This window comes from Poecilia reticulata, linkage group LG21 (genome assembly GCF_000633615.1).
Source record: "Poecilia reticulata strain Guanapo linkage group LG21, Guppy_female_1.0+MT, whole genome shotgun sequence".
NCBI lineage: Eukaryota > Metazoa > Chordata > Actinopteri > Cyprinodontiformes > Poeciliidae > Poecilia > Poecilia reticulata.
Genome location: NC_024351.1, coordinates 17,442,188 through 17,462,927, shown reverse-complemented (window position 1 = coordinate 17,462,927; position 20,740 = coordinate 17,442,188). Strand labels below are relative to the sequence as shown.

Genomic DNA, 20,740 nt, shown 5'->3' with positions numbered 1-20,740 from the left:
ATACTTTGTGCAAAGACAGTTAATTTGTTTCTTAATTAAATAAAAAATAAATGTAATCCATATCTTGGCTTCATAAAAAGAACACAATGTACTCTGATGCACTCATTTTAAACTCAGAAGTACATTGAGACAACAATCTTGTTTACTATAAGCTATTTTAATTCAGCAGAAATATACAAAACATATGAAAATGGAGTTGCAAACTAAAAAAAAGAAAATTAGTAAAGTAATAACCCTACTAAATATACTGCTCAAAAAAATAAAGGGAACAGTTTAAGTGTTCCCTTTATTTATTTATTTTTTGAGCAGTGTACATCATTGTTTAATTATTAAAACTACTATAAGATGACAGCTGAAATAGCTCCGTGTCACTTTTTTTATAATCTGTCAACATGTTCATTTCTGAGTGAGTGAGCGTCAGCAGCACGCTGCGCTTGGGCATTACGTCCTTACACATTACATACTTACCAGGCGGAAGAAAAAGTAGTTCCCATTAACAACGTTTCATTTAGGCAAGATCTCAATAATTTAGTTACTTTCTAACTTGCTCTTGTTAATCTACATTATCTCAAATTACTAAAGTGTTGAAAGTATTGATCCTTGGATCTGACAATAGATTTTAAAGAATTAAGTTTTGGTATCGGAAGAATCGATATTTCAGTATCAATCCGCACATCGCTAACGGCAACGCMAGAGATCATTTAACTGCCCTGATTAACGGTTAATTCAGTTGTAAMAGCCTAACTAAGCTTTTATCTACTGTACTTTTATAAGATTTTCTTTTGGCAAATTCTCTAATCTCGGTTGGACATGGATGAAGATGGAGGACTTTTTTACGTGTATAGACCCTACAGCTGCTGTACTCAGAGGTAAGTTTAAAGTTGTCTGTCTTTCTAAGATAAGCTAACTGAAGCTAGTTAGCATGTCGTGATATGCCAATTTTCATCCGCGGTTAAAGAGCCGCTCTTGTGAATGTGAGCTTTGAACAGTTATTAACCACAATAGCTGTGGCTTAAAAATAATATCGACACGAGTTCATGGTAGCTTCCGTTTTTTAACATGGCTAAGATGGCTTCTCATTCGTAGCTTCTGATTCGGGAAATGGTTAAAGGGCAATTCCGCCTAGTATTTCACTAACTGAGGGTGTTTGATGTGCTGTAATTTAAAAACTTAAATGCAATGAGTCTACAAGGTTAGATATTCCACACTGTTGCCAGGATATTTTAAACACTATTTTTAATTGGTGAATTTAAGTAGTCCTAGTTTGATTTAATTAAAATGACTTTCTTGCCATCTTGAATTCATGTAATATTGTAATTGAGCACATGAACTAAAATAAGACTTGTTTTATTTTTCAAGTAAACCAAACTGTTGCCATGGTGAAGCCTATGCCAGACACATCTCCAATAACGTATTGCACCATCTACAAGAAACTTTGGGAATTGCAAGTGGCGGCGTCCTTCACATTCTCAAGGTAAGAAATTTATGATACTGATTCATCATTACACTGATAAGTCCCTAAAACGTGGTTTGTTTTGTGATTGTTTTTCTGTCTGTGCTCCAATTAGCAGATGACCCAACAACTTCAAACAMGACCACTTTYCAGCTCTGCGGTGATCGTGAAACCAACTTTCTACTGGCCATTGGAACCATGCCTGTCCTGATCTTCTGAAAGGAGGACATCATAGCTACTACACCTTTCAGCATGTGTGTCTGTGGCCACTCCTCTCTGTACTGCTGACAGATGTCTTGAGAACAGCGTCCGTAACTGAGGCAAGACTTCCACATATAAAAGGCTATGGCTTATTGGAAGAAGTTCATTGTGGAGGAAGCTCCTATTGTTGACATCTAATCCCAAGATTTTTTTTTGCTTTGGACAATTTGGTTTGCTTGACTCTTAAAGCATCTTATGAGTGCGGCAGTTGTATCAGATCTTCATTGTTCTGTCATTTTACAGGATTGTTTCAGAATCAGATGCCCATCCAGACTTTAAATTCTGACCRGTAGTCATGTTTTATTGTGTTTAWGTGAAACTTAAAYGTAATAAAGATGTTAAAAGTAATTGAACTYATGTCTTCATTTCAGCAAGCCAATAACATCTCTTGTTGCAGTATTCACAGGATAAATTTTTGGATTTTTGTCTTGGCATAAGAACCTTGAGTAAAGCTATGACGAAATATATATTTTAATCCTATGCAACAATAAAAATAAACTAGATTTAGGTATATCACTGCAAAAAGTCCCTTTTCAAAAACAAGAAAAAAAAGTACAAAAATAGGGCATAATTTTCTTAAAATAAGAAAAATTATCTGCCAACAGAACAAGAAAATTTATCTTGACAAGATTTTCCAAAACAAGAAAAAATATCTTACCAAGATAAACCTACAAATATCTTAAAATTAGTGTATTTGTACTTAAAACAAGCCAATTTTACTAATACAAATAGAATATATGAGATTTATTTTCTTAATACATAGAACATTTTTCTTAAAATAAGAACATTTTACGCCATTTCAAGAAATTCAGTGTCAAGTAACATTTTCTTTACTTGAGATAATTTTTCTTAAAATAAGATAATATATCTTACACTTACTATGCCTTGGGTAGGTTTGTTGTGCTTAAGCTCAGACTTTTAGATGATTAATTTACTGAGCTAGGTGATTTATGTGGAAGATTTCATTTAGGATTAAGGGGCTTTAATGCATAATGCATGGCATAGCTCACCTTTTTATTTGTTCAGTTGCACTGTAAAAAGCACACACAGCCTCAAACAAAAGTCTGTTATCCTAAATTAAGGGTGACATCTTGAGGAAAAAAATCTATACATCTGCAGTCCAGTCCACATTCCTACATACATTGTAGCTTTTTTTAAATTTTTTTTTTATACGTGAACATTTGTGCAAGGCAAAGCACCTAATTGCACTGGCACTCATTGAATGATAACAATAGCCATGGTGGGAGTTGGAGAGACTTGCTCTGAATGTAAGCAATTATTCAGCAAAAGAAAGAAAAAAAAACATGGCTACGTGGTGCCAGAGCAGATTTACTGTTTCTGTGGTCAGTACATTCAGCGGGGAATCTAATGATGAGCTCTTAGGGGGTAAATTACCACTGCATTGTTTACCTCTGCTCTTACAAATGCATACCCCTCTGAGAGCAGGAAACCAAAAAGAAGAAGAAGTAGGTTTATTTAAAGTAAAAGATTTTCTGGTATAGAACAGCTCTGAAAGTAAGTAGATGACTATTCATTAGCTGGAGGCTGGGAGAGAAAATAGGCGGAAAGTGGTGTTCTTCATTTCTTGGTGAAGAACTTCCTTCCTTCACATGATGCTGACAAAAGGGCTCACCAGCAAATCCCAGGATGCAACGGAGAACCAAACTGCACATGACATAAGTCAGGATGCTGCACATCTCTTCTGTTTTTTGGGTATCTGATTGGTCTACACACCACATTCCTGAATAAAGAACATATTAACAGTGGTTGAATCAAATCAGATGGTAACCATACCGATCTGATCCACTATAAAAGATATTTAAAAACAGGCTGATTGTTTTTATTTATTTTTTTTTAACAGAGGTATGTAATGTTCACTCTGCCTGCTGAAACAGAGAGCTGGACGTTGAACAGTGTTACTGCACTCCTTTGCCATTTTTGTCATTTCACACCAGACTGATCCAGGGGAAAAGCAGAAGCCTGTTACATAACATTTACTTAAGCCAACTCTAGGAAAGTCACTTTGCCAATCCTTTGCTTTTGGATTGGCAAAGGAGTAATTTGACCCAGAAACCATTTTAATAGCAGGAAGTAAGGTTTCTCTTCTTCATCCCTTTGTGCTTTGAACCTTTGTTTTTAAATATGTCTGATTTAGGAACGTTTTCAGACTGTGGGAGATCTCAGCATCACAATAAAGGTCTAATTTCTCCAGGGAATACAGAAACTGTCGTTTAGAGATGCTAAGCTCATTTGGCATGCTAACCGTTACAAAAGGTGCTAAAGGAGGATAAAAATATCAACTCTGAATTCTTTTGTCTGTGTTTATATAGTAAAAACATGACCTACAGTTACACCACACCTCCACTTATGTGATGTCAGCTCAGCTTGTAATATTGTTAAATAGATTATATTGATTACTGAATTAGCATAAAATCACTGTTTATGAAAGCCTAGACAGTAGGGGTGCATTGCAACGACAATACTGCATATGAATAACCCACATTTTTATAATCCTTTTCTTTCATGACCTTGATCAAAATGAACTCCCACCTTCATCCCCAAAACTTTTAATCACTACAAACATTCATCAAATGGGCAACCGGGACAGTTAAAGTCTTTTAAAGTTTCTATTATGTAATGCTGCATCCAAGAAGTATTTTGTAACAGTTTAAAAAAGAAACAGCAGAGTACCAGCAGCTTGAATCAACCAGGGATCAAAAGTCAGTCACCTGAAATATGTGGTTCGTGCACCTCTAATACACACCCTCATATAAGTTGCTTTACAATCAGATTTTGGCCCAAACATCATGATCATGGGGCGTTTAGATGCAAGACATTTTCAAAACCACTTCAAATTAGGCCTCCTACAATTATTTAGTTCCCCTCTAACCATCGCTTGCGACAGCAGCATCCATCTGAGCAACTGTCAGGGGTCATTTACATAATGAAAGAGGAGAATTACTAAGGAGGCAAAAGCAGGACGAGCCTGCCATTTGGCAGAGAAAGAAAATGAAGATGGAAGGAAAATGGTTTGGCAAGAAAGAGGCATTGGACAGTGAAAGTGCGGAGAGAGCAGCAAAGCTGGAGAGAGGGATAAAGGTGGAGAGTGGAGGAGGCAGCAGAGAGAGAATAAAAGGGGGAGGAGGGCGGAGGGGCCTGAAGAGGTGAGTCAGATGATCCATGAAGACAGACGTGGTGGTGCTGCAATATTTTTTAGGATGTGCGAAGGGAAAAGTGGAAGACAGAGGAAAAGAGGGAAGGCCTAAAAGCTGGGAGTGAGCTGGATGTTCTGTCCGGTTGGGGCATCGTGATAAATTTAAAAAGTTGATACAGTAAAGGAGCAAACTTGACATGTCTGACAAGGGAAGAAGAAAGCCCCATCTTACCTTGGCCGACGCCGGAGCTACTGATCCTGCCACCGTGATGCCTCGCTTGACCACTAGGTCACAGCTCGACGTTGTCACGGCAACTGTAACCGGAGTGGGGAGGAGAGAAGGGATGACCGGGAGGGGAAGCAGCCCCGGACGGTTGTTGCCATTGACGACGGCAGAGGCACAGCTATGGTTGGCTCCTCCATTGTGAAGGCCGGAGGGACGGATGTCTCGCCGATCCCAGGGTCCCCGGTAGTCCCTCTCAAAACGGTGGTGGTGACGTGACATCACTTCCTCTCAGCGGGAAGAACGGGGGCAGGCCTACATGAAATGAAAAGCAGAAGGTCAGGATGACATTCTCTTCTACGATGGGAGGTGGAAACAGGAATAACTCACAAAAGAACATTTAACAAAAAGGGGAAAAAAAGGAGGTACAAAGAGGAAAAATAACGAGTAAGACATCAGGTGGAGCAGGGAAAGAACACAGTGACATGACAGAGTAAAAGCTCACACAGCATCTGCCCGCATGCTACCTGACACTGTGGATCATTTAACGCTTCTAATTCCTGTTCTCCTGGTCATTAATGAAGGCTGCAGCAACATGGAGGGAGATGAGCACTGCTGAGCCACATCATCCACGCGTTACGCCACGAGGAGCAAAGCTGTTACACGGGAAATCTGGGCCCTACGACGAGAGGTTAAAACAACACGACTGGGGAAGACGTAAACAGGTACACACATTTTTATCCTCGGGCCAGCACAGCAGTAACATGACCTCGCGGTCAAAACTCTTTCATCTGAATAGATAAATACCCATGCAATTACAGCTCATCTCCTACATCTAATGGCTGGTTAATTCAATCACACTGCCCTTCAAGTGCATTTCAGGGGTCTCCCCTTTTCATGCGCGACAGGCTGTGAAAGGCTGAGAGGCGACAGCGAGCCAGAATTACATCGGCACGGAGTTGGGCGTTTATTGTACTGCATTCGCGACGTACGACTCTTATATCGTAAATCAAAGACGTACAGGATATAAGGAGCGGAAATCTATCGCAGAGGGGGGTTTTGAAGTACATTGTGCTCAATCTCACCAAAGGCCCGTTATGCTCACAGGGCCCCCCTGATAACGGATGAAATAAATAAATAAATAGCCTCAAAGAGTGTTTAGCGAGTCTCATGCAAAATCCCCTGGTCTGTGAGGGAGAGAATGACAGCGGATGATAAGTCTTTATTCTGCACGCTGGGGTCTGTCACGTTGTTTCTTTGCCTCTCAGTGGAGAGAACGCCTTGAAATGGCAGCTGCTGTGCGCACATGCATGTTTGTGTGCCTGCGTGTGGGGAGTGCGGGTTCAAAAGCAGAAAACGCTAAATATGAATGACCGTACATGAACGGCAACAAAAAGAAAACATTTTGGAGTAAACATCAGAAAACATTTTTAATAGTTTGACGTCATCTTAGACAAAAGTTTCTTCACAAAAACTTTCTGTGTGGGCGACGCTCTCCTCAGCTGCTTGGGTCTTGACATGAATGGAGCCGTGTGAGATTTGGTGACTGCAGCACTGTGTCACAGGGAAGATCTCTTCAAAGAGAACAGCTTCCAAGTGCAAAACAACATCAAACGGAGCAGATCACAATGATCCAGTCTAAATATCTGGTCAGATGAATCAATTATGTCAAAATCAACTTTTTTCAGTCACCCTAGACATCCAGAAAGGCAAAAATGTCTAATACAAACAAGCAGAAATCCAACAGGAAGAGTGGAAAAGCACCCTCTGACTTTGTCCTTTTTTATAGGGACGCTAATATCCACACCCTAAAGCTGCTGGTCACAATCTGGAGAAAGGCAGATGAAGAAATTTCCCAATCTTTACAGTTTCCTTACTTTATATAACTGTTTATTCTCCCTCTCTCTACCCCAGGTGGTATTTTCCAAGTTTGGCACAGAGCCTGTGTCATCCATTAAAAAGATGTTTTCATGCAGAACAATGTAGTTTCATTCTAGTAGCTGTAGGCAAAGTTTTCTCTTCCCCTAAAACTATTAGACACTGCCAACTCAGACCATTTCTATGCCACCTCTTCAACTTCCCTGGTGTCTCCGGTCACCAAATTAAACAGTCATGAATAATAATGTCTCATCGCAGTGGGCTGGCATGAAGCCACTCGTCATACACGTCCTGCTTCAGCAACATTTTGGACGGAGGATTTTCACACACAGAACGTCATTGGTCAAAACCTGACCTTTAATTTCTACTTGCCTTCCTTTGCACAGTTTGAGATAAACATTAAGATGGTGCTTACATAATGTACCAGTTGTTGTTCTTTGGGTTGCTTCTGGCCAGGGTTGCCATGTTAATTTGTACAGTCAGCCACTTAATAAGGCATACCTGCCCGTTTGCTGTTTAACGCAAACAGCAAATCAGCCAATCTCATAACGGCATCTAATAAAAGCATCACTTAATTTAATTAAAGAACCAGAATGCAGAAAAAAAAGGAAAATCAAGCATTGCATAAGGTGGGCAAAGTACTTCAGAATCAGATGCTGTAATGGGAACAAAATCTGAGAAACCAGCTGATCTCTCCTCTGGGATGGGATGAGTAGGATTTTGTTCTGGTGTACTGTTAAAAAGAAAACATTGCAAGTAAACAAAAAAGAAAGAAGAAACTTAAATTTTAACTACAAACTTTGAAAATGGATCTGTGGCAACTGACCTAAAAAAAAAAGAGGAAACTAAAAGCCATGGGAAAGACTCTCACGCTCTCTCCAGTAACCTCTCCTTCTCCATAGTAACCCCTTTTAACAACCTAAAATTTCCCAGCATACCAACCTTGCTGAATCTTTCAAAATATGTACAGAGAAAGTAACAAGGTGCTAGGTCAGTTTAACAATGGTAGAGTTGGTGCAAGATAGTACTGCTTTTTCTCCGGAGCTCTTCAATGCAGCAGAGATATAAAAACGTAGTCAGAAATTCTAATGAAAGGAGAAATTTCTGAAAAGAGCTTTTTTTTTTCTTAAAAAAAAAAGGTTGACAGCATGTTTATCTTATTTTATTTGTTTTTTACATTTTATTCCATCACTAAATTTAACTAAACAATTCCTACATTTCGCTCTGCTATCGCAAATGCTGATTTACTGAGAAACTGACAACTGTTTTGTCTCCTGTAAAAAGTCTAAGCACATGAAAGCAAAGGAGAACAAATCAATACAGCTGATTATGCAGGAAAAGAAATTCAGCCAGGTTTGCATGTTCCATCTCTGGGGAGTTTGATGGTGCAGCTCCAAATACAGCAACAACTCACACAATGTGGTAGAGAAACTAAGACTTTATACGCCTTTGCGGTTTGAGAAAAAGGAACTAAAAAGTTTAGGAATAGTAGCCCAAGCACAAATGTGTCTCATTTCTCTAATGAATGTAAGAAAAATATGTTTTCTGATGGGTGTCATGACATTTCAATAACCAAAAATATAATAATTTGCAGTCGATATCAAAGCAGTTGTATTGTAGAACTAATATAATACAAAAAGGTTAATTTCACAAAAATATCCAGGAGGTGACACATTGTAAAAATATTCACGCCTCTTCAACTATGCAGCAAACTTCTGTGTATTCAAGTAGGATTTTATGAGAAATCACAGATGTGTATATTGTAAAGTGGAAGAAGCCATTTTAAAAGCTTCTTTGCTAATAAAAATATCAGTCCTTTTTAATCTATTATTTATGATTGCATCTGTTCAGTAACATTTTAGCTGGCAAGAAAATGTTAGTTTCAAGCCAATAGTTTTAGATTAAACCACCACCAAAACATTTCAAAGTGGTTTTTAAGGGAAAACCCAACAACTGAAAAATGAGGTAGCCTTTCATTGACTGCGCTTGGAGCAAATAAACGAGGCTGCACAGTGTTGACAGGTGTTGTTGGCCCCGTCAATGGCATGCATAGCTGTGAAAAAAATAGATGGCACACTCGTTGCCAACTGAAAACAAAACCTCAAACGAAATGCAATTGAAACAGTCAAGCAGCTATAAGCAATGACATTCTGCAATGACTTTTTCACGTCTGTGTGTTTGTCCTTCCCTAGGGGTTGACAGGCGATCGGTCCACTGAAACAATACTTCCACATATTCAGTAAAACTTTTGACTCAAAATTTATAAAAACTTTTTAGTAGCCTCTTGATTGGGTCAACACAACAATTTGTTGTGCCGTTATGTCATCCAACAAATATTTGTGTCAATAACACAACATTTAGGCTTTAGTGTTCGATTAATATAAAGAACATAGAATTGCAACAAGTTACTTATTAATGCCCCAATAAATTAAAAATTGGTTCTCTGCTAGATTTAGTTTTGGTGCAGACTCAATACCTGTCAAGACAAACCCCCGGGTCAGGAGTACTGTTTTTAAAGTTAGAATGATTGAAAGGCCTGGAGAGCGTCTGCAGCAACAAAAATATATATTTTTCTGAAAATGGTCAAGTATAGGGACTGGAATAAAAAAAAAGAAAAAAAAAAAAGGCAGCGCCCAAGAGTAAATAAGAGTAAAAAAATTCTGGATTCCTCAAATAGTCACTTACTGAAATATTCCATGAAAAAGAAGAAAACATATATTATATACGTCTAAGCCAGTTTTTTTTAAATAGACCTTTAAAGGTTAGATGGCAATCAAGTGCAGCTAAACAAATAGACCTGAGCAACTGTGGGAACTTCTGCGAACGCTGAAATTTTGGCAGATAGATGATCTGGAGGATTCAGGGACATTAAACATATTGTTTCACAAGTTCTTTGTATATTCAAATACACAATATTTCTTACTCAAGTTAATTCTGGCGCTCAGTTCACTCTCCACAGGATGCATACACAACCGGATGAATTATGGAACTGGAATATATCCGTATTCTGGATAAAACCAAAAAAAGAAATTAGAGTACGGAATAACATTTGTAATACTTGAAAGTGAGCTTACTCAAGATATTTATTACGATGGCAAAGTATGAAGGCAAGTGAGTTAAGCTTAATGCCCTGAAACATTATTACCATTCTTGTGCAGAAAGAAAAATAAGTAGCTTTTGAATTGCTGTGGTCAATACCACTGAGTAAGCTAATGATTACTGTCCAGCAAAACTCTGCTCTGTAGAAAAGGAATGAGTAGCAGAGCGATAGAGAAAATACAAAAGATTTTGAAGCACTGTGGCAACACTGCAGCTGGCTAACTGGGTAGCTGGAAGCCTCCATATGAGGACCAAAACAAACTGAATAAAGCTTCATTCTTTTCGACAAAAATACTTTTTGCCTTACTGGCATCAGGATTGCATTAGGTTTGGACGATCATAACAAAAAATCTGATTATGCATTCATTAAAACAGCCTTTGATCTGTGAAATCTAAATCCGAGTAAAAAACAAAAATCTTAGTATTGACCAAATATCGTTAAAATCATTTCTCATGCAGCATGCTTTGCCATTTCATTAAACGGCCAGCAAATTTCACCGATGGTAGCGTAATGAATGGAATGAGCTAGATGTCACAGCACACCAGATGTATTTTAACAACGTTAATTGGTTTGATTCAAGTGCCTTCCATCACATATGATGCACCTTTTTTTTTCTTTTTTTTTTGAGCAAGGGAAGCTCTCACATTACCATTCCCCGCATTCTCCCAATCACTAACCAAAGCGACACTTTTAGAATCTCGGCTCTACATTTCAATGAGAGCGAAATCCTGAAAGTGAATTCCTGTCATCCTTGCACTATGCACGGAAGTATGTAGTGGGTAACAGGAGGTTGGCAACTGATCCCTGCAGAGCAAGTGTCACCGAAACAAATCCCACCGCACTTATGGTCCTTGGTGAACAGGAGGATTTAAGCTACTAATTACTAAGACTTAAATTCCCTTCTCGGCTCCCTTTCTGCACTTTCTTTACAGCCCGCGCACACACGTAGGTGTCGGTGCGCGCGAGAGCTCACCTTGAGGCAGAGTGTGCGGTTATGTATGAGAGGCGATAAAAAGAAATGTCATGTGCAGAGATGTGTGTGGAAAGCAACACCTAACACACCTGTGGACTCTGCCAGACTAGATAAACACTGAAATACTTCACATTTCTAGTGACACTCTGCTCTGCACCGCACCGCTGCAGGGAGACTATGCCGATGAGGATTTGCCCATTTTCGTTCACATTCAATAAAGTCAGTGTCAGCTCTTGGACAAAGCGCTGGTCATTAGGATCAGGCGAGACACATTTCGCTGCAAGTTACTTAAAAGAGTCTATTAAATCTTGCTAGATTAAACAAAACAAAACAATAATTAGTTTCACCCTTTAGCGATGAATAAGATTCTTCAGCAGCCCTGTCAACATGTTAATCATCGTACCTGGAGGTGTTTCTCCTGCAAAACGTTCTTTTCTGACTAACTCCCACTTAGATGGAAGTTGATGAATGTGACTCTCTCTGGGAGTGATAGGGAACTAAACTAATGATTGTAATGATTAATGCTCACACAGAACAAATAAAATAAAGGTTCACACTTTCCACCATGAGCAAAGTTGTTCAGAAAGAAAAGACGAAATAGTCTGTCAGCAATCAAACTTAATGAGCTGGCAGACTGGCATCTCCATTGTGTTGTCAGTCACACCATGAGCCATGGAGGAGACAAAAATTCATGCTTGCTGGGGTGTCTTCAATCGCAACTTTAGGAAGCTGTTGTACACCTGCACCAAGTCTGCTGATGCATCATAATGCAAATGACACCCAGCTCACAATCCTCCTAATGCACATGGTGTGGATGCAGGGGAAAAAGCGAGAGCTTGTGGGTGATTTTTTGTGTGGGCATACACCAGAGTCTGCATGAGTGCAAATCCAATTATGGCTGACATCACTCTGACCTTAGTGCCATCGCCATGGAGATGCCCCGTGCATCTCTGAGTGCACTGTAGCTCCATGCAGCGCACATCAGGAGTCCTCCACCACTGCCTCAGATTGGCAAAAAAGAAAGATATTGTTGCTAGAAAGTCATAAGACGTCCTATTTGCAGTTTGCCAGAAGCTGTGCAGGGGAGGGGGGTCCACAGAAAACATGTGGAGAAGGTGCTCTGGTCGGTTGAGATCCAAAATAAACTTTCTGACTACCATGCAAAAGGCCCTGTGGTAGGGGATTAAAGCTTTCCTTTACAGCAGCAACAGAGAATGGCAGAGCTAAAGGTAGAGTAATCATGAAAGTAAACCGTTTAAGAAGAAGTAAAAGACTAAAGACTGGGATGAAGGTACACATAGAAGTAGAACAATGTGTACCTTCTAGGCTTACAGCCAAAGACATAACAAAATGGTTTAGATTAAAAGATATTTGCATTTTAGAATAGACAATTCAAAATCAACCCTTAAATCATATTTAGTATGTTTTCTCATAGTAGTAGATTGAGTTTTATTGGGGACCAAAACTGTAACATTTGTTACATTTCCAGCTGGTGCAGTTTGCTTCCACACCGCACCTTGTCAAACAAACCCAAACCCTTTGAGCAACACATTTACCCCCTGGCCTATGGTGGTGCTACACCTAGAACAACTGAAGGAAACGACAAAAAAAAAAAAAATTGAAGAAGACACAGAAACACAGAGCAAAAAAGGAAGACACTTCCAATACTTTACAAAATGTAAGCAAAAATGGAGTGGAGTCAGACTTTGGCAGATGTAAGATTTTGTCTGTTGTCAATTGTGCCAAACCTTCTTCAACAATGGGTTGTACTTCTGCTAGTACTAGACACACTTGCTTGTTTTGGCTCCCCGATCTATAGTCACCTCCTACTTTTGGAGAAGTCTCTGGTCTGCTTGGTATTCACATATACATTCAAACCGCACCAGAATTCACTTGAACCAAACCAAGAACTAAGTTTTTAGACAGACCAGAGTTCACTTTTATCAGTTTTTAGTTACACATTCACATCACCCCAAACAAAAACTTTCTAGGTAACAAACCAGAGTTTGATTAAGGTGGACCAATTAAGGCTGGTGTGAATGCACCCTCTGATGGGTGAAGCTCTGACGCCACCACCACATTTCCACATGGGGACGGTATCTTAAGAGTGAAATGCAAATTAGACAAACCTCTTGATTGCATCACACTTCATTTAGGGGCAACAGGGTAAAGGAAGTCTAGTACAAATGTTTGCTCCACCACACAGAATTAATTTTTCTTCACATTTGTGAGCCGTATTTTTTTTTCTCCTTCAATTGGTTTATTACATCAAATCCAAATAAAATATGTTATTTGTGGCTTTGACATGAAAAAGTTCAAGGGCTATGAATAGCTTTTCAGTCAGACCTGAGCTCGATCAGCAGCAAATTTGAGAAACTCTAAAAGCCAACATTTTAGCAGCAACATGAAGGATTAGAGGTCATTTTAACAGTGAATAGAAACAGGGTCATACTAGTGATCCAAGGGCATCTGATCTTAAACTGCTAAATTATTAGCTAGAATAAAAGTTGTCTGAAAGTGGAAATGTGAGACACACACCCTTTAGAACAGCATCTGTCACTCCGAGGCGACGCACCGCATGCTGGGTGTGTGTGACAGAGTTGCGTTAAAGCCATGTGGGAATATGCGGGGAGCTGTGGAGAGACGTGAGGAAAGAGGGAATGTAACAGATGGACAGAACGCGGCAGCAGCGGAGAGACAGCCAGGCCGTATGAGATGGCGTGCAAACGAGAAATAACAGCAGTAAAGAGTGTGTGTGCAAGGCAGAAATAGAGAGACGGGTGTTAAGGATGGGATCAGACAGTAGAAGGGTGGGCTGTGTGTCGTTTCTCTGTTCAAGTGTGTGATGTTTGCTTTGCTGGCACATTCTATCCCGTGTTTAATACCTCAGTAAGTGCCCCTGCCACAAATACTCCCTAAGAGAACGAGCTCCCATTTCCAATCTGTAGTTGTGTTTGCTTCTATTGACCTGGTGACAGCTCAGCTTCTACCATGCTAACACACAAACAGCCACCTGTCGCACTCACAAATCTATGCTAATGATCAACTCGTCCATCACAAAGTCTGAATGGCCAAAATGAGGGCCAGAAATAGCAGGTAATGCTGTAGGTTTATGAGAACAAGATATTGCTGTAAATGAGGGCCCCTGTGGGAGAAACGTGACCGCGTGCATATCAGGTCTAAGTGGCGCAGGTGCTTGGACTTTGCTCACACACTCTACAACCACACGAATATAGCTAGAGACCATGTGCTGACAATTTCTCACAGACAGAGGTGTTTTCGCCGATATTCAAATATAAGGAGACAGTTTTGGTACAGGGATCACCCGGAGCAAAGCATGCCAGAGTCTAGAGCCTTATAAATTCCCCCTGCTCCCAGGGATACACCTGATATACTGTCTTCATTTGAATGTCACCCATGAATTCTTGCTTTACAGTGCAAAGATGTGAAAAAGCAAACAAAATGCATCCTTAATAAAGCGATTCACTTTTAAAATGGAGCATTCTCAGCTAGATGATGCAGACTTGCAAAATGGCGCCTCATAATATGCTGCTCCCCCAAGATTTTAGAATCAGATCCACCATAGACCAGAGTTGTTTTTCCCAGTACATCACACAGATGCCCAATAGGACTGAAATCAGAGAAATTTAGAGGATTACAGTCATTCCTGAACCATTTCTGCTTCCTAAAAGGGTGTGTTATCCTGTTCCTAGAGGCGACACACATCAGCAAATATGAATGTTATATTGCAGCAGACTGTTGACACCAATCTTAGATTCAACATCTAAGATTGGTTTCCACTCTTTGGCATGACTTTGTAATTGGAAGTCTTCCAGTCACACCTTCTGATAGGATAATACTTAATAGCCAAATAGTTCCCCAGGTAAATGTCACATAGCCACAGGGCCATTGCTATGTGGTCCAGTTCTAACTCCCATTGTTGGCCCTGCCATTGGAGGACAGGTCTTAAACATAGGTACCCTGACCAATATGCAGTCCTGTATATAAAAAAACTGATTCTGCATTACATATTTGGACACCTTTCTATCAAAAACAGCATTTTCCTTCTTCTATAGTCTTGAGTCGGAAAACTGTTCTTCTTTTCTGGGTCGAGGGGAGATGTCCTGCCCCAAGTGGAATAGTTTGAGTATCTGGGGATCTTCTTCACAAATGAGGGAAAATGGAGCAGGAGATCAACAGACGAGCTGGTGCAGTGCCTTCAGTGAAGCGGGTGTTGTACCGGTCTGTCGTGGTGAAGAGAGAGCTGAGTCAAAAAGGCTGCTACCCCTACGACCCGATCCTGGACAAGTAGAAGAAGATGGATGGATAGTTTGAGATACAGTAGATGCCTGTTGAACTGAACTATACAGGACCAATCTTGGCTCCCTTCATTCAAAATAGCAGGTTCACTGCCATTATTTCTTTGGACCATGTTTCATACAATACAGACTACATGCATCCCGTAGATGCAGTGTTGATCATACTTTTACCTAGTCGTCTAGCCATTACAATTTGGGCCTCGTCAAAGTCACTCAAGTCCAGTTTTCCTTCTTCTACCACTTGCTGCTCAACACACCCAGCCCGCTAACAAGGGGGCTGGGTGAAGAGGCCCATGATGAAGAGACGATGTTCTTCACGTTCCTTGTATACGGTCATAATTTTATACCCAGGTGTTTTAATGTTCTGCAGTTGCAGATGCAGCAGGAGTTTTTTTTTTTTTGCACTTTCAATGAAGCACTGACGGAGCAAATGAAGTGTCAGAAACTCCAGGTTATTTTTAGCTTTAGCTCCTAAGGCATAAAACATAAAAACAATGAAGCAGCAGCTGGAACTACAGCAAACCGAGAAGAAGAAGAAAAAATAAAGCAGAAAAAGAACTGTTGGATCCATCCCACTATCTCTAACAGTGGTTGAGAGAAAGGGGCATCTTCAGTTTCTGAGGAAGTAAAGCTAGATGCAGCTACCTGCTGGCAGAAAAACTAAAAAGCCTTTTGTTGGGATTGATTCCTGGCATTAGCAGGGTGGATTAATCCCTGTGGTTTGAGGGGAATTAGTACTTTGCTACTATTTGCACACCTAATTAGTGGTCTGAGTGGAATCTGAAGACACCACAGACATGCGGCAGCAAATCATACAAATGTAGGCCCTTTCATAACAGAGCTCACCAGCTTAAGAGCCACTGGAACCAAAAATAGCTTCCATTTTAGCAGATTAGAGGCATATGGGTAGGTTTTACTTTGAGAGTCGATGCTACAGTACTACTAGGAAGCGCTTGACACACAAATAAAACTGAACCGTGGGGGCAATCATCAAGGACAAATATAAGAAACCAGCACAGCGCCTTCTATGATCTGCCTGTTGGAACGTATCCACAGGTTCTGGGATCACAGTGAGAAATGACACTTTGTATATTAATCTGACACCTTGATGGATCAAACACTCACGGATTACATGCACGCACTGCCTCGTTTTGCCAGAGACAGTCGTTTCCTGATCATCTCCTCTTTCATAAAGCATGCAAGCAAAGGGCAGACCTTTCAAAGCGAATGAAAAAAAGGTTCACTTGTACTACACAGACAGCAAGGAGTGAAATAAAAGGAAGTGAGGCCAAGGGTTATTTCTTTTTTTTTTTTCAACTGAAGAAATATTGCACATGCCTGCACCACTGACAGAAAATTTCCTTCTCGGTACGCGTCAGCACAAATCTTCCTGTAGACTGTTAATGGGGGGAAGAGGCAATTTGAGAAGATGGCACCTGATGCAAGGGCTTCAAAGCTATTTGTTTAATGAAGTTTGAACACTGGTTTATTTCTTTTTTTACAAACCAAAAAGCAACCTTCCTTCCCACGCAGATGGAAATGACCACCATGTCATAAAATGCTGCAGTAACACAGTTAGTAATACCCCGGTATAGTTTGGCTGTCAGTATCCCAGGCATGTCATTAGCCTGAGGAACAGAGGCACTGCAAGCTCCGCCGCTGAATGCTGCTGCTCGGTTAATTAAAACACAGACTTTCAACAAAAAGCTACATTACCACCACGACAAGACAAAAAGCAAGAGAAAACCCTGAGGCGCCAGAGAGAGCACTTCCCCATCTAGCCTCTGTGCAAGCTTCTTTAGGGTATGCAGTACCAAATTTCCAGACGCCAATCACGCGCTGTTTTTTTTTTTTTTTTTTTTTCTCGTCTGCCTGTGTTTCTGTGCACGTTTGTGTGTTTGTTGTGTATTCTCTGTGGCCCGTGTCAGCTGTCGCCTTTCCTCTTCCTGCTGCATCCTTTTTTGCAAAATTCTCTGTTCTCTCAACAAAAACCAACAGCGTCAAAACAAACAACGCTCACTGCTGATGCCACACATTACTCTCCATGCACATTTCAAGGGAAATAAAAGAAAGACTGCACAGGCTAAGCATTTCGCCACTGTAATGAACCGTTGCTACGTGGATGTGTGCCGTGCCGTGTGTGTAGTTCGAGCTTCGGGAGGAGAACACGACACTGGTGAAAGAATAGTGACTTAATTATCTAAATGGCTGCTTGAGAGATTACTGAGGCCGGTGGGCATCCATCTCTTTCAACGCCACCAGCTTAGAGTGCGCGGCAAAGGAGGAAAGATCAAGAGATCTAAACATCAAAACGACAGACAAGTGATAGGAGGGTGAAAAGAAATGGGACAAAAGGAGTTAAATGAGAGATGGAGGACAATGTGGAGGAGAGGAAGAGGGGTGGCTCCAGGGACAGTGATAGAGAAGGCTTACTAGCGGCTGGCTATGGTCAGCTTCCGGGCTAACAGTTTGGCCTCTCTTGCTCATACAAGTGTGGAGAATAGACTTGAACACTGCCAAGTGGTGACAAGGTTCATACTCAGAATGTACAGGTCTGATCCGCCATTGTGTTTACACAGCCCTCTCCCACACAAGCGCCTTAACTTGCTTCAGTGGCCTGACTCCAGGAGGCCAAGCATAATAAACCCAAGAAAAACAGCATACGTCTTTCAAATGATTTTAGCACAGGGAAACAAACTGTTCAAGCTAACTTGGCTTTTATTGGGAATAATATTGCCTTGTGGCTGTGCCATGGCAGATGAAAGCAAAGCCATAGCAGCAGCTAAATGTTTTAATTTTCAGTCATGACTGTTCAGTGGAGCCTCTCCAGTGGAAGGCCAACAGTCTCAGGTTGCATTGCTGCTGTCCTAAGTTGTGTACAAGCATGGTAGAATGAAAACTTAAGTTTGCATCGATTCCAACGACCATCTTTTTATTGGTTTCGATGACATACAAAAGTTGGATATTTTGACAACCCTATTCAAATCACCTGCCATGGCCACCGATTCTCCCAGAACTCAAAGCTCTAGAAGCTGTCCGTTGTGCCATCAGACTGATCCAGAGTCGGAAGGAAAGACTCTGGAAAACATGTCAAATAATAGCAAAAAAGCCTACCACTTAAAGGCAGTGAGATGTGTTGAATGTGAGAGAAAAGTCAGATTTCTGATGGGTCACATCACTGCAACACAATAGAAAGATAAGAGGCATAATACTTTTTTCACAGAACTGCATGAACTTTATTAGAGGCATATCTACATTATTTTGGGAAGATTTTAGCCACCGGCCGTTTTAGCTAGAAAATAATTAATTTAACGGTCAAAATTCAGACAATCCAAGGAAGTGGTATTGTCATCATCACTTTTATTAAAGACACAAGTAGGTCCATTACTCTTATTATCAATATTCCACAGTACTAAGAAGGATAGTGCTCTAAAGTTCAGGTCATAGAATCAGCTAACACAACAAGAATGTGATCTTACTCCATTTGGAACATGCTGAACTTCAATTCAAACTTTTAATACTTTTTAATCTCCGGATCCACAAAACCCCTGCAGTTTTGTGGATCCGAAAAAGCGAAATGAAAAAGTCAAATCAAGTAAATAATAGTGATTTTCCATGCATGCAATTAAAGAGCAATTAATTTTATTTCAAAGTTTGTGACGATAATGAGCTTTATTTTTTTTTCCTCCTGAAGAAGATCATCAAAAAGAAATGCTAAAGGATGCAGATGAGCGAGTTGTTTTGTGTGCTGAGCTTGATTAGCTTTCAAGAATTTTACCAAAATGCGGCAATAACTAATGAATCAAAAGGTCAACATTTTCCTCATAGACAGACAAATTAATGCTAAAACACCACAGATTCTTGGTGTTCTGCACACTAAAGTCCATACTCTGAAAGCAGCAAACTTTATTAATTTCCAGCAACTTTGGTTACAAAAAGCATACTGTTATGCCAATTTGTCTGGTGGTTTAACCAAATAGAACAATAAATGTTTTTCACCTTTTTAATAGTATTCTGCTAGAACAAAAACTGCAAGAGAGATAGAGAGATAGAGAGAGAGATAGAGAGATAGAGAGATAGAGAGATAGAGAGATAGAGAGATAGAGAGATAGATAGATAGATAGATAGATAGATAGATAGATAGATAGATAGATAGATAGATAGATAGATAGATAGATAGATAGATAGAGCAAGTTCATAATTCAGTCTTATTTGGTAGGATTCTGTGAGCAGTCATGCTTTCCAAATCAGATTGTGAAGACATCTCTTGGCCACAGTCAGCCGTCTTCAGGTGACCCCACAGAATTTTGGTCAGAGTTACTTCTGGACTCAGCTATTTGAAAACTTTGCTTTTTAATTTACTTGCAGTAAAACTTCTTTTTTGGGAGGTGGAAGGCCAACGGAGGGATGATGAGATTGCAAAACAAAATATTTTGATCTTCAACATTCTAGCAGACAAAATTGGCTGGGATTAGCAGTTGTAATACTTGTCCTTTTCCATTTTTATTCACCTCCACAGAAACTCCAGTAACCCCAGAGCATGATCCTGCCCCTGCCATGTTTTATTATGGGTATGGTGTTCTTTTGGTGATGCTCAGTTTGTTTTTGTGCCAAACATCTTTTGGGATTGTATCCAAAAGGCAACCTCAGGTGGGTCTAGGTTTTTTCCTCAGAAAACTGAAATTGCTACATACAGAACTAGACCAGTGCTTGCCAAATTTTCCCGTAGCTTCTTCAGTGTTGGCCTTGGCCTCTTAGAGCAGCAGTACCTTGAATAGTTTCTATATTGTAAGCTAGGCTCCTGCAATAAAAGGTCTATATATTCAAGTCTTTCGATACATCCGTGTGTGCCAAGAATTGTGGATTTTCTTGGGTATCTCACATTAGTACGATACTGTTAACCCCTTTAATTGCCACTCTCAAAATGTTTACATGCTTACGTGACAGTTACAGGTCTAATTTATGGTGAATGTGCACATTTTTGAGAGCTACTGCACGTGAAAACACTTGTGCGTTAATAAATGTGTGCACCCAGACAGAGGTCTCCCACCAACACAATGTGGCCGATTCCTCACCATGTCACTGACAGCTGCTGTCTGTCCAGGCATGATGCAAGCGAGCCTGAAATCCCCCCCCCGTGTGATCCAACAGCATATTCATCTCTTCAAATCTCAACCTTTTCAAAAGGGCAGGCACTATAGTGTCTTTGGTCCAGTTGTTCAGGGCAACATCTCGCATTCACGATTTCTTCACTTTTGTTTCAGGCGACATGAAAAGTGAGGGAGAAGCGACAGTAGTTTCATTTCTCTCACTAAGTTTCTCTGTCTCCCCCTAATTCATGTCTCCTGGTGCTTCCTCTAAAAGCTATTCTCTGTCACT

At 40.3% G+C, this 20,740-nt stretch overlaps 1 protein-coding gene and 1 long non-coding RNA gene across 7 annotated transcripts in view; one reads left to right on the top strand and one right to left on the bottom strand.

Annotated features, from left to right (window-relative positions):
• Positions 1 to 20,740, bottom strand: part of klhl29 (kelch like family member 29) — a 273,769-nt gene that overhangs the window by 181,182 nt on the left and 71,847 nt on the right. For all 5 annotated transcript variants that reach the window (XM_017302254.1, XM_008398295.2, XM_008398293.2 and 2 more), the window contains one exon: positions 5,101 to 5,406. In XM_017302254.1, the coding sequence (XP_017157743.1) occupies positions 5,101 to 5,373 (273 nt within the window). In that variant the 5' untranslated portion in view covers positions 5,374 to 5,406. The remainder of the gene's footprint in view (positions 1 to 5,100; positions 5,407 to 20,740) is intronic.
• On the top strand, positions 311 to 1,983 carry LOC103457858 (uncharacterized). 2 transcript variants are annotated; one of them, XR_532491.2, is made up of 3 exons: positions 311 to 869; positions 1,360 to 1,474; positions 1,572 to 1,983. It is a non-coding gene; the product is annotated as an uncharacterized LOC103457858 (long non-coding RNA). The 2 variants fall into 2 exon arrangements; XR_532490.2 differs by having other exon boundaries at positions 312 to 869; positions 1,569 to 1,982.